Here is a 14419-nt window from a genome sequence, read left to right on the forward strand (position 1 = left end):
TCCCCAGAAAGTCTGTTTTAAAACTTAAATAAATTTATTTGTGGGATATAAAAAAAATAAAGTGGTATGAGACTAATATCCAAGGCCAGGGAAAACAGGGGCCAGGAGGACTGGTCAATGGCTGGAAGCTTGCCAGGAGTATGTGAGGGGAGCAAAGGACAGTTAGGACAGAGAAGGGACCAGTATGAACAGTAACAGCTGGCACTGATCACTCTGTGCAAGAACTGAGTGTTACAAAGTAGGTAAAGAGGTATACATGATAATCTTTCAGAATCTGTATTGCAAACTATAATGCCCAAAAGGAGAGGGGGGGAGAGAGTGAGGGGGAGGAGAGGGAGAGAGGGAGGGGAGGAGGGGAAAGGGAGAGGAAGAGGAAGAGGAAGGAGAGGGAGAGGGAGAGAAAGAGGTGCTTGCCATAGAAAGGGGGGTGCGGGAGGGAAACTGGGGATACTGGTGATGGGAAATGTACACTGGTGAAGGGACAGGTGTATGTCTGAATTCTATGCTCAGACATATGTATGACTGAAACTCAATCATGAATAACTTTGTAACTGTGTATCTCACTGTGATTCAATTACAAATAAGTATTTTAAAACAGAAACTTAAATGAGGAAAAACAAATGCATGTAAGTGACTCAACCCAGTGCTCAGCTCAGTGGTGCTGGGCTGGGCTGGGACCAGGGCCAGATGCTAAGGCTACCAGAGAGAGAGCTAGTGAAAGCGGCCACGTGCTCCTCTCCCAACCTAGGGACTGCCATGCCAGCAATGAGTTGAAGACACGGGCATGCAGCTAAAATGGCTTGTCTGGGAGTTGACACTCATCAACAGAAGAATCTGAATTTCTTGCTTCTCTCCAGAAAGGTCAACAAATGAGCCTCCCTGCCTCCATGCCCACATGCCCCGGTTCCTGATGCTTGAGGAGATGGCTCTTCCCACAGGATGAGCTTCATCAGGCCCATGCCATCGATGCCTCACGCTTCCCTTCACACTGCACCAAGTGGCCCTCGGTATGGGAAGCTCAGTGTGACGGCGCGGGGAAACCCAAAATTCTGAGAAGCAAACCCGTTTCACGCACTTGCACTGTCGGCCCACAGATGCGTGAATTTGCAGATTCCTGACCGGCAGGAGCCAAAGAGGCATCAACAGTTCAGCACAACACCAGCCTGAAGGAGAAGGCTTGGGGCGCGCATGGGGGTCGGGATGCAGGTTCTGCCTGAAACCAGAGACCTGCACATTTTCGAGATGAAAGGGAAAATGGAGCCAGGTCTACCTGAGCCCCCTGGAGAGAATAAGAGGCACAAGCCTCACACCTTCACAAGACGGGCTGCCCATCCCCGCCACCGGCCAGCTCTAGCTCTGAGCCAAACTCGACCAGCCAGTGACTTCCAGTCACTGTCCAGTTGGTAAACACCGAACAAGCAAGGCAACCGCCCTACCCTGTTTGCTATCCCTCTGGCACTCGCTCTGTCTTTCAAGGACAAGCCCATCCAAAGTCCTTTCCAGAACAAAGAGTCATGTACCAGGATCTCCATGGTCTCTTTCAGAGCCTTGACCATCTTTTCATGATCTTCGTTTTGCTTCTGGGACTGGGCCAGCAGAGTAGAGAGCTCAGTCACCCTGCAGAGAAGAGCACGGCAGGTCACCGGGGCTGCCTTCCAGAGGGCCAGCACTAGCTAAGCATCACGCTCCAGCCCCAACACACATGCCTGCTGCAGCCCCCGCCCAAGTCCCTAGGGGAGCCCCCAGCCCCTCTGTGCTCCCTGAAAACCACATGATGCAATATAGCCTCAAATTGGGGGTGGGAAAGGGGGAGCCAAAAGCCACTCAGATACATGCAGGCATTTACCACATCTCAAGGCTGGAACACGTGTTTGGGGGGCCCGAAAGCTGAAGGGCAGCCCTGGCCTGTGCCCTTCCAGGCCCCGCTTGATCTTGAAGTCAAGCACCCTGAAGTCAATAAGAGTATCAGAATTGCCACTGGGATAGTCCCAAGGCCCCGCCAGCCCAAGGATCTAACTCCGACAGAGAAATAGGAGGGACAATTTGGGGATAGTATGTTCATCCTCCTCGATATTAACCTCAAAGTTCAGTGAAATTAACCATACGTCATTATCCCTAACCCCATATCCTGAAGCTCAGTGCCCACCTGGGTAGCTTTTGGGCCATATTCAGCTGTGCTCAGGGATCACTCCTGGTGGTGCTAAGGACCACCTGTGGTATTAGGGATCGAGCCTGGGTCAGCTGTGTGCAAGGCAAGCACCTTGCCCACTGTATTATCTTTCTGGCCCTAAATAAGTATTTTTTGAGTGCATGTAATGTGGGAGTTAAAAACTTTTTTTCCCTTGAGGCCAGAGTGATAGCGCAGAGGGTAGATAGAGCCTATGCCTTGCACATAGCCAACCAGGATTCGATCCCTGCAACCCATATGGTCCCCCTTACACAGCCAGGAGTAATTCCTGAGTACAGAGCCAGGAGGAATCCCTGAGCATCACGGAATGTGATCCAAAAAAGCCAAAAAAAAAAATCTTCCCCATCTTATTGTATTTTGGTTTGGGGGTTATGCCTAGCAGTACTCACTCAGAGAGCTGCTCCTGGCAGTGCTCAGCACACCATAAGGTGCCAGGGACTGAACCTGGGGCTCCTGCATGCAAAGCCTGTTCCACCCATGGAGCTATCCCCAGCCCCTTTTTGAATAATTATATTCAAAAACAAATCTAAGACACCATGTGGTCACTCAACTACAGTATCATTTAGCAAACATTTTTCAAGTACCTACTTATAGCAGGTGACATACACAGTGCTAGAGCTACAAAACTTACTACAATAAGGTCGTTGCTGGGGTTATGGACCCGGCACAAAATTCTGGAATATATGCTTTATATTCGCCAGCCCTGAGTTCAATTCTAAGGACCATGCACCTCTGTGAATGACCACCAGGACCCCAAATTAAAAAAATAGGCTCTTTTTTGGTATTGTTTGTGTTTTTTTTTTTTACACTTGTATTGTTTCTAAAAGAAGGCATTGTTTGTTTTTTTCTTTGGTGTTGGAGATTAAATTCAGACTGTGAAAGCAAGCCAAGCTCTCTACCAGAGTGATGGTACAGCGGGCAAGGCCTTGCATGTGGTTGTCCTGGGTTTGATCCCCAGCATCCTGTATGGTTCCCTGAGCAGCGCCAGAAGTGATCCATGAGCAGAGGCAGGAGTAAGTCCTGAACGTGGCCGGGCTTAGTGGCTCCCGGAAAAAACAAAACCCCAAAATCCACAAAAAGATCTGGTCTTTCTGGACCAGAGAGATAGCCCAGGAGTTAAGTACAGAGCTGGGAATAACCCCCGAACACAGCCGGGTGTTGCCCAAAAACTCCACCCCCCACCAAAAATGAACGGGGCCTTTGTTCCAGGGTCTCCACAACACAAAACAAAACAAACGGCAATGTACATACACCACCACCAGGTGGTGCTGGAATGGAGCCCTGGAGATGATTTGCGTCCCTGCCTTTTCTACCATCATTAAAAATAAAATTATTTTATTATAATTAAAAAATAAATAAAAAGCTTAACTGGAAGAAAAGGTAACTTACTGAGGGGGTCCTTGAGTTCCATTCCTGGCACTGCATGTCTCCTAAATCTCCCCTAATATGACCCCATAAAAATAAGGTGGATGCAGGGGGCGGGCCTGGGGACAGGACCGGTGGTAGAGCACGTGCCTACCCCAGGCTCAAGCCCCAGCACCACAGGGCCTGCCCTGTCACCACCAGCTGTATGTAGTCCTAGTGGACCCCAGAAGCAAACCCTTGGGTTCACACTGCTGGGCCAAGCACCCCTAGGAGGGTCCCAGGCTCCCCATTGCGGTGGGCAATGGCCCTTATTTCCAAAAAGGAAAAATAAAAGCAACTAATCAGTGTGAGGACAGTGAGGGCATTGGTGTCACAAGCAGATCCAAAGACACTTGCATGGTGAATGAAAAAGCTACGAGGGCCGGAGGAAGGGGTGCCACTAGGAACTGTCCCAAAGAACAAGGTGCAGGGATGGAGGCAGGTCAGAGCTTGGCTGCGGCAAGGATGGTGGCTGGAGAGCTGCAGAGGGTAGGGACTCTGGGGTGGGCTGGGGCTTCTCTCCTTCCCCCCACGCAGGCAAGCTCTCCCTCTCTCTCCCTCCCTCTCCTTCCCGGTCCGCTCACCGGTCCTGCAGCTCGGCCTTCTCCAGCTCCCCTTGGCTCCTGAGCTGGAGCAGCTCCTGGCTCCGCTCGTGGGCTTCCTTCTCCAACTCCTGGGTCCTGGCCAGCAGCCGCAGCACCTGCGTGGGCTCCTTCCCATCCTGTCTTCCAGAGCCATTGGGGTCCCGAGGCTGTACCCCGACAGCAACGCGCAGACAACAGGTCAACAGGGACCCGGAGAGCTTCACGTGCTCCGCCTTTAGCTCCGTCAGATCTCTGAGGACAGGCGAGGGAAGAGAGGACCCCCCTCCCCGAGGGAGGGCCCAAGATGGGAGCTGGAAACCCCGACTCTTCCACTGCCCTGCCCAAACTGGGCCTGCCTCCCCCCCACAGCCGCCCGCCACCCTCCAGGGCAGACCTTGCCGGAACAGTCTCCCCTGGCAAACCCACACTCACCTGTCAGTGGCAGACTTCATCTCCAGGAAGTGGCGTCGGAAGGTCACCACCTCCCTCCACAGACTGAGAAGGCGACTGTGCTCCCCTTTCAGGTAGCCCTTGAAGAACTGCGTGTTCAGGGTCACAGATAGGACAGGAGTAAGGTGTTTTGCCTTGCATGTGATTCCTGGGCACAGGAATAATTTCCTGGGCACAGGAATGAGTTCCACAGGAGTGATTCCTGAGCACAGAGCCAGGAGTAAACCCCTAAGCGCTGCTGAGTATGGTCCAAAAACAACACTGCCCATTCATGTATATTCAGAAACCCAGGTCACATCGAAGGGCAGAGGACTGTCTTTCACCAACATAGGAGACTTAAATTTCTGTCTAGAGCTTGTGACTGGGTGTCTACAGCTAAGTTATCTTGAAGAGTTTAAGGTAGTGGCAGGATTCCAAAGTCAAAGGGTCTGAAGGGGATATGGCCTTCCTCAGAGCCAGATGAGCAAGGGACAACAAATCACAGCTACTGCCATTATTACCCAGGACTTACAATGACAATTAAATTGCACCACACGGGAAATCACCTAGCACAAGGGAGAGAAGAAGAGGGGCAGAGCCGGTGTGTTCTAACATGGAATTCAAGCACAGAAAATATTCATTTCCTTGGCTGGGAACTGAAAATTCCTCCAGGGTCCATATCTGGTTTCTCTTCCCCTATTCAATTCCCATAGTTATTTAGTTATTATTATTCTCATTGTTCCTGTTTGTTTTGAGGTCACTCTGGGCAAGGCTCAGGGCTGCAGTACCAGCTCAGGGTTCGTTCCTGGCATTACTTGGGGAACTCAGCATGAGGTAGAACCCAAGACCCCTGCAAGCGAGGCACGCGTTCCTGCCCGGCAGTGACATCTTAACATCTACACCTGCAGATGTCCCCAGACAAGGGAGCAAGTGCTCAGAGTCCTCTATGCACTTGTCATTTAGGCAGTGAAGTTGCTTCTCTAAGTGTCAACAAAACCTGGCCAAGGCAGGTAAGGGCAAGACTAAGTCAAAGGCGGGACTGGAGCAATAGCACAGTGGGTAGGGCATTTGCCTTGCACGTGGCCAACCCGGGTTCGATTCCCAGCATCACATATGGTCCCCTGAGTATTACCAGGAGTAATTCCTGAGTGCATGAGCCAGGAGTAACTCCTGTGCATCAATGGGTGTGACACTGTAGCACTGTCCTCCCATTGTTAATCGATTTGTTCAAGTGGGCACCAGTAACATCTCCATTGTGAGACTTGCTATTATTTTTGGCATATCGAATAAGCCACGGGGAGCTTGCCAGGCTTGCCAGGCTCTCTGAGAGGGGCGGAGGAATCGAAGAAGGGTTGATCGCACGCAAGGCAAATGCCCTACCTGCTGTGCTATCCTTCCAGTGCAGGTGTGACACAAAAAGCTGCCAGTGGGAGTAAGGAGCTCTGGAGGGGCGGGCCAGAGCAACAGTACTGCAGGAGGCCAACCTGGGCTCAATCCCTGGCACCCCATATGGTCCCCCGAGCTCTGCCAGGAGTAACCCCTGAGCACCACGGGGTGTGGTCCAACCCCGCCCCATCCTCTCATAAAAAGGGAGGACTGGAGATTTGAACCGGGACAGCTCAGCTGATACACCAGTCTTGAAATGAATCTTTCCTACCACCGGCCGGGCCAATGCCGAGAGCCCCACTCTCCCCTCGGTGCTCCAGGGCCCTCCTCCTCCTCCTACCTCCTGCTCCATCTGCCACTGGCTCTCCTTCCTCATTAGCTCGTCCCGGGCCCGGCTCCAGTCCACCGACAATTTCTCCACATCTTCCCGAAGGGCTTTATTCACCACGTCGGCTTTCTCGACGTGCAGCCGGAGCTGGGTGTTCACCTCAGCGAGGCTCTCACACCTGGACGGCACAGGAGGGAGGGATGGTCCAACCCCTCCTCTGGACCACCCCCGGAATTTCCCATGGCTGGAAGCTGGGAGGTGAAGGTTCGAGATTCTGACCCACACGAGCCCTGAGAATAGGTTTCCCGTCCACCTCTCACCCCGCCCCCCGGGTCAGTCCCCTAGGTCCGAGGATCTGGGCTCCGTCACCTCAGCTGCTCCTCCTCCAGTCGCTTGAGCAGCTGTTCCAGGTTGGGTTCGTCCGTGCTTTCCCACCGCGGGGGGAGCGGTCCCTTCAACAGAGACAAGCCTGCTTCACCCCTGGAGAGCACAGCGCTCGGCCTGTGCCCTGGAGCCCCCGACGCACAAGTACCCTTTCTTTTTGTTAGCATATATGCCTTCCCCATCTCCCAATCACTGCGCCCTGAGAGCAAATTCGTGATGTTCCTCTCTCCAAAAGTGAACCAGGATTCTCTCCTGAAAAGGGCCATTTAGAAGTGGAAAGCGGGGCTGGAGAGATAGCACAGCGGGTAGGGTGTTTGCCTTGCACGCGGCCAACCCGGGTTCGATTCCCAGCATCCCATATGGTCCCCTGAGCACCGCCAGGAGTAACTCCTGAGTACAGAGCCAGGAGTAACCCCTGTGCATCGCCAGGTCTGACCCAAAAAGCAATAAAGAAAAAAAAATAGAAGTGGAAAGTGTTTTTACCTTAAGAAGCAAAAAATAAATCTTCCACTGAACACCCTTGACTTCTTGTGCTAATGTTTGGACCCTGACCAGTTACTGAACTTGTCTGCGCCACAAAGTCTTTGGCTTCAAAACGAAGGTGACAGCATCCCCCGGGTAAGTGGCGCTGCAGATGGAGGTGTGGGTCTGTGACAGCGCTCAGGGCGCCTGGCCTACACAGAACAGCCCTCAGGAAGGCCCATTTCTTTCCTTCCTTTGCTAGACTCTATCTGAGGGGAATGCATGAAGGTGCCTGCCGAGAGGGAGCAGGGACTATGGCAACGGCATAAATAAATCCCTCTGTCACAAACAGGCTTCTGTTTGGCTTTGGCGTCACAGCCTATGTAGCTCAGGGGACCACGTCGTGCCAGAGATCAAACTGGGGTCAGCCATATGCAAGGCAAATGCCTTTACCCCTGATTTATCCCCCAGGTGCCAATAAACAGGCTGTTGGGGGCTGCATCTCTCTCACAGATACACACTGACACCTTCTGGAAGAAAAATGTATTGTCTTTTTTTCCCTGTCTCACACCATTTCGAAAGAGATTAGGGCTCCTCAGACTGAATTTTCCCCTCAGAGAGCAAAGAATTAGAATCTGAAAGGCCAGGAACAGATCCAGGGAAGGCATCTGTAGGAGAGTTCCAAGGGCTAAAGAAAAAGGCTGGGCTGGAGCGATAGCACAGTGGGTAGGGCGTTTGCCTTGCATGCAGCTGAACTGGGTTTGATTCCCAGCATCCCATACGGTCCCCTGAGCACCGGCGGAAGTAACTCCTAAGTGCAAAGCAAGGAGTAACCCCTGAGCATCGCCAGGTGTGACCCAAAAAGCAAAAAAAAAAAGGCCTTCTTTTCTTTCTTTTTGTTTTGTGTATGTGGGGGGTGGGGGCATGCATGCCTGGCAGTGCTCAGGGCCTACTCCCAATTCTGTGCTCAGGGATCATTCCTGGGCCATATGTGGTGACGGGGATTGAATCCGCTGCATCCAAGGCAAATGCTCTATCCATTGTATTGTCTCTCTGGCCTCATGAAAAAGACATTTCTACTAGCACCAGAGGGGTCATATAGGGACAAAAGGGTGGAGGGTTTGGTTATGCAGTTAACTTGCATGTGACTGACTTCAATTTGTTCCCTGACACCCCATATGGTCCCCCAGCACCATCAGCAGTGATCCCTGTAACAAACAACAAACACGGCCCACCCTCAGTCAGCTGATGAAGTCTAACAAGCACAATCCCTGAGGGCTCAGGGGAGCCCAGAACTCAGCCTCACTCACCCCAGTGGCTTCCAGCCGCCTCTCCAGCTCTTGGCACCAGTTCCGGTACTGTAACACCTGACGTAAACAGAACAGGCTATGGGCCACGGGAAGGATGGGCACAAACAGCTCAACCCAAAGGCCTGCAGGGAGTTCAGGCAGCCCTACTGTGACGGAGGGAACAGAATGGTTATGACAAGGTCCCACCACAGCCACTTAGAGTCCTTCTGGGCATTCTTGTTCGGCTGGTTTTGGGGCTGCATGGGGGGTGTTTAGGGGCACATCTGCATTACTGAGGGAACTATATGCCGTGCTGGGATTTGAACCAGGGCCTCTGAGAGAAGCCGCATGCTAGGCAAGCAGCTTAACCTCCAGGTTAACCCTCCATTAGGGTTTCTCTGGAGAGGAAAGGTCACAGCTGGAGGCACACGGGAATGACTCCCAGCTCTGCTGGGGGGGGGGGGGGGGGGGCATGTATTGCCAGGAAGCAAATGCAGGGCACTGCATGACTCCAGCCCTCTGCACCACTCCCCCTGCCCGACAACTCACCTAAATCTCCCAAATGTCATCTTTAAGAGAGACAAAACCTGGCTGGAGAAATAGCTCCCTGGGCTGGGCACATGCATGCAGGAAGCCTGGGTTCAGTCCCCTGCAGCCCATTTTCTTCCACGCACTGCCAGGAGTGGACCCGGCAGGAATAGCCCCACAGCACTGCTGGGAATGACCCTCACACCAAAAAGCACTACTAAAAGGGACACAATCCTGGGGACACAGCTCGAAGGGCAAGAGCACATGCCTGGCATACGCAAGGCTCTGAGTCTGCTCCCCAGCACCATGGAGCACTGCCAGGTGTAGTCCTGGTGGCCCCCGAGACAGCACCGTACCACTGGCCTGAGCCCTGGAACCCTCGGACCCACACACCACAGGCACCCTGAGGCTGCTTGGGAAGGCCCCCGCCCCAAAAGAGAAAAATTGAGGTTCTTTTTGTTAGTTTTGTTTATGGGCCACATCTGGTGATGCTCAAGACTTACTCCTGTCTCTACACTCAGGACCTTTCCTGGCAGTGCCCGGGGGTCCATATGGGATGCCAGGGACTGAACTCAGGTTGGCCATGTGCAAGGTGAGCACCTTATCCCATGTACTATCACTCCAGCCCCAGAGAAAAGGTGTTTTTTTTGTTTGTTTTTTCAATAATAAGAATAAAGAAAGGGACATAATCCATCTATCACGGAATCTTTGTGAGCATCAAAGGAGAGGTTGGTAGGGGACATTTCCCCCATGTGGTTCTGCCTCTGCAGCCCTCACCCCGCCTCAGCTCCAAGAGGTCGCCTCACCTTGGCCTGCAGTTTCCTCACCAGGCTCGCCTGCCTTTGCTGCGCCTCCTGGGAGCTCTTCAGCTTCCTCCAGGACACGACCTGGTTCTCCGCCATCTGCTGCTGGAGGGCCAGCACTTGCTCCTCCAGGACCAGCTGCAGGGGCTGGGACCTCATGGTGCCGTGGTCGGCGCTGCCCGGCTCCATGGAGGCACCCGTCAGCGAGCACAAAGGCCCCCGCGGAGCCAGCGGCTGCTCACTCCAGGAGGGTCTCTGGTCATCGCGTGCCACTGCGGCTGCCTCTCGGGCTGGGGACAAAGCACAGGGCAGAGTTCAGTAGACTGAGACTCATGCATGCAACACAGAGTCTAGAGTCTAAACGCGGGGCTGGACGAGGAAAAGAGGTTTCTTTACTCCACAGAGTCTTGAAAGTTCTGGGAATAGCTTTGCAGCCTGGAGGGCATGCCGTGCATGCAGAAGCTCCAGGTTTGATGCCCACACCCCAAGGGACCCCAGTACCATGGCATGTATCTCTCTCTTATTTTTTTTTTCTTTTTTGGGTCACACCTGGCAATACTCAGGGGTTGCTCCTGATTCTGCACTCAGGAATTACTCCTGGCAGTATTCAGGGGACCATATGGGATGCTGGAGATCAAACCCGGGTCGGCCGCATGCAAGGCAAATGCCCTAAGCGCTGTACTATAGCTCCAGCCCTGGCACGTGTCTCAAAAACCAAGAATAAAGGGATGTGGCTCAGGGGTGCAGCACTTTCCTCCTCTTATTCTTCTTTTTATTTTTGGAGCACTTTTCTTGCATATATGAGGTCTCGGTTTGATCCCCGGTACCATCTGGTCCTGTAAACACCACCAGGAGTGACCCCTAAGAACAGAGCCAAAAGCCCTTGCACACTGTCCAGTGTGGCTGAAACACGAAAAGAGGGGGCCACACATTGGGATGCTTGGGGGCTGCTCCCTGCATTGCACTGGGAACCATATGCAATACAGTGATCAAACTGGGGTCAGTGTCAGATAAGGCAAGAGCTTTCACCCCTTATCTCTCCATCCTCCATGCCCCTATACTAAAGGCAAACACCTCTTTAACTTAGGCATGTAGATGCCCAGGAGGCCCACAAGCTAACTTGTCTAAAGGTGGCCTGAGCAACAGTACAAACGACCAGGGCACTTGCCTTGCACGCGGCAGATACGGGTTCAATCCCGTACACCCTATATAGTTCCTGAGCCCCCTAGGAGTGAGCTCTGAGTGCAGAGCCAGGAATAAGCCTTGAGCACAAACACACGTGGCAAAAAATAAAAAAAGGTGAACCCTGCTTTCTCCAGTCTTCCCCAATTCTGAAAAGGGCAGTTCTCTTATCCGATGGCGCAAGCCACAGTGTCATCCCTTTTCCATATAACCAATCCATTGGTAACCCTCTCGGTTCAAGCCAGTCCTGCCACTTGCTGATACCACCTCCCTGAGCCAAGTCCCTCTCCCTTGGCCTGTGTATGGCTTAAAGGTCTGCCGACAAATTCCTCGATACTTTTGCCTTTAAGACGTCCTGCTACTTCCCAGCGGTGTGGGGGATGAGATCAGGTCATTCAGGCCTCAGGAGTTCACCTTTAGACAAATTAGCTTGTGGGCCTCCCGGGCATCTACATGCCTAAGTTAAAGAGGTGTTTGTCTTTAGTATAGGGGCGCAGAGGACAGAGAGATAGAGGGGTGAAGGAGCTTGCCTTACATATCACTGACCCCAATCAGCCAGAAATGACTTCCAGGACAAGATCATGAAGGTACTGTCGCTCTTCACGTGTTCTCATTTCTCCTTTGGGGGAAGTGGACCCCCTGATCTGAGCCCTATACAAGAAAGATGTGTCCTGCCAACAGTTCCAGAACACGCCACCTTGGACAAGCTCCTTCAGGCCTGTTTCAACGCCTCAGATCAGAGACGGGGCCCCAGATGGACTGCAACTTCCAAAAAAGATTCCAAGCTGTAATGACCACAATAGATGCTGGGCAACATGCTGCTGCCACCTTTCTGACCAACTGTGTGAGATCATAAACCACTGCTGTTTCAACCTGCCAAGTCTTAAGGGAACCTCTTGCATAGCAACAGAAAATGAATGGATTACTGCAAAAGTTTCCAAGTTGGTTGCAATGTCTCCAGCCTGGTTTCCAAAATGAGTTCCTATCTCCACGGTCAAAATGATCCTTTTAAAACAGCAAGAAGTGATAGCACAGTGGATAAGGCTCTTGCCTTGCGTGGGGCCCATCTGGGCTCCATCCTCATAGCCATATATGGTTCCCTGAGCACAGAGCCAGGACTAAGCCCTGAGCACCAGTGGGGCCAGCCCAAAAACAAACATCAAATAAAACAGTAACATTATGCCCCAGAGCAACCTCAGGGGGCCTCTAAGAGTAAAAAACCAAAATCCTTAATAGCTCACAATGGTCACATTATTGATCCCAATCCTCAACTGTTTTGTTTGTTATTGCTGTTGTGGGGGCTACATTGGAAGTGGGGAAATGAGGTGCCAGGGGTTGACCCCAGAGCCTCACACACACTAGGCTTATATATTCTCTACCACATGGAAACATACCCCTGGTTTTTTGCCTTCATTCCATTTCCTACTTCTCTCTCCTTCGCTCCTCTTCATCCCCTCCAGACACAGTTCTTTTTGGGGTAAGTGCCTGGAGTGCACTGAGCCATGCTCAGGACAGGGCCTGTCCCCTGAAAACTCATGATCTATGTGATATGCTCTTTACCACATTCGAGGCTGATCAGTAGTCACCATCTCAATCACTCCCTCACCACCCAACATAAAATACCGTCCTGCCACCACACACACACACACACACACACACACACACACACCAGTATTTCTATTTTCCAAGCTTATCTGGCTCTATCTGATGGTTATGTATAATACCAAAATGAAAACTCCCAAGTGCAGGAACACTGTTTTATTATTGTCTGCTATGTTCGAAGCTCCTGAAAATGTCTGGTATCAAGCAGGTACTCCCAGAGTCTCTGACTGAATGAACAAACCTGACCTCATACCACAGGGGGACTGACAAACCACTAACACATTTGAAACTTTCTAAAAGAAACAGATCAGGTAGTTTGCAATCTTGGTTTAAAAACGGAGATAAAACTGTTGTCCTAATTTTACAGATAAAACTGTTGTCCTAATTTTACAGACAAGGGAACAGAGGTTCAAAATCACTCTCCACCTCTTGACCTTAAACTGCCTCTTTAAGGCATAACAAACCAGGTCACAGCCCTGAGTGCTAAAGGTGGGCCGTGGTGAGGCCTTCGGCTCTCAGGTGGGAAAGGAGCAAGTCCCAGGCAGAGCTGAGTGAAGGAACCGCAAACATATCAGCCGAATCCAGCCTCTGCTTTGTCCTGAACTCATGGACGAAGCTGGGAATCTCAATTCTCCAAGACATTTTCAGTCAAATGTGGATGATAGCCCAGTCTTTCATAATTCCTGGAGCAAAGGTATAGACCAAGTAGACAAACATTTCCCAACCCGGTGAAATTCTCATATGATCTCGAGACTGTTGGCCTAAAGTTTGCTTTCTTGCTCCATTCACTTATTAGCCGTGAGAGTCTAGGCAAACTGATGAGTGCCTTCGTGTCTTTATGCATAAGATATAATGATAAAGAATCCACAATTCCATCTGCTTTTTGTTTTGGGGGCCTCACTGGAGGATGCTCAGGGGTGACTCCTGGCTTTGAGGTCAGGCGGTGCTTGGGGATTACACGGGATAATAGGGATAGAATCAGGGGTGGCTGCGTGCAAGGCATGAGTCCTACCGGCCGTGCTAGCCCCTCGCAACTGCTCTAACCACTGCAATGGTTAAATGGGACTCTGCGTGTAATGCTGCATTTATAAAGAGCGGACACGCCGCGACTACTCAGGAAATACAGGCTACCATCTTCACGTGCTAGACCTGCAAGATCCCAGGATAGCGGAAAGTCTGGCACTGCATTCCGACAAGTGCAGGGAAAGAGGGGCCAGGAAAGCTGACGACGCCGTGCAAAGACTGCGAGCACCCGGCGCCCCATCGCGCCTGCGGAAAGCGGCGGGGAGCCGCTTCCAAGGAAACGAGCTCTCGGAGTTGGGCCGGGGAGACGCAGAGTTCCAGAGCCTGGCTGCTGGGCTCTCCCAGGGCTGGGTCACGTGCCAAAGCGGGGAGGTCTGCAAACTCCGGGGTACGGAGGGCGGGAAGGAGCGCGGGGCGGTGCGACCGCGGCACCGGCTCGCGGGGCCCTGGGCCTGCCTCCGGAGGCCGCTGCCCGAACGGAATTCCCGCGGGCGTCAGCGGCCGGCGGACGTGCAGCAGGCGGACCGTTAACCCGTTACCTCCCGCCTGCCCGTGAGGCCCCACCTCACCACGCACGGCTCCGGCGACTCCCAGCGAAGTCCTGCGCGGCCGAGAGGCTGCAGCCGGGGCTCCAGCCGGCCGGGGGCGGGGGCCCACCATTGCCCGGGGGGGGCGGAGGACCCAGGCCCCGCCCCCGGGCTCCCGCCCTTTCCCAGCGCCCCGCCCCGCCCCGCCCCGCCCCGGAGCGCGCCTATAGGCGGACGGCTCCGCTCCGGGCCCCCGCCATGTTGAGTCCTGGCAGCCCGGTCGTTGGATTCGAGTAAGGG

General features: G+C 52.8%; 1 protein-coding gene across 1 annotated transcript in view; it reads right to left on the reverse strand.

Moving 5' to 3' along the window:
* CEP250 (centrosomal protein 250) overlaps window positions 1-14254 on the reverse strand; it is a 45143-nt gene extending 30889 nt beyond the window's left edge. The window contains exons 1-8 of the mRNA XM_056121446.1: window positions 14157-14254; window positions 9789-10075; window positions 8476-8532; window positions 6689-6771; window positions 6332-6497; window positions 4609-4715; window positions 4177-4428; window positions 1521-1617 (exon numbers count right to left, since the gene is read on the reverse strand). Of these exons, the coding sequence (XP_055977421.1) occupies window positions 1521-1617; window positions 4177-4428; window positions 4609-4715; window positions 6332-6497; window positions 6689-6771; window positions 8476-8532; window positions 9789-9974 (948 nt within the window). The 5' untranslated portion in view covers window positions 9975-10075; window positions 14157-14254. The remainder of the gene's footprint in view (window positions 1-1520; window positions 1618-4176; window positions 4429-4608; window positions 4716-6331; window positions 6498-6688; window positions 6772-8475; window positions 8533-9788; window positions 10076-14156) is intronic.
* Between the last annotated feature and the right edge of the window lie 165 nt (window positions 14255-14419).

This window comes from Sorex fumeus, unplaced genomic scaffold (assembly GCF_029834395.1).
Source record: "Sorex fumeus unplaced genomic scaffold, SorFum_2.1 ptg000044l, whole genome shotgun sequence".
NCBI lineage: Eukaryota > Metazoa > Chordata > Mammalia > Eulipotyphla > Soricidae > Sorex > Sorex fumeus.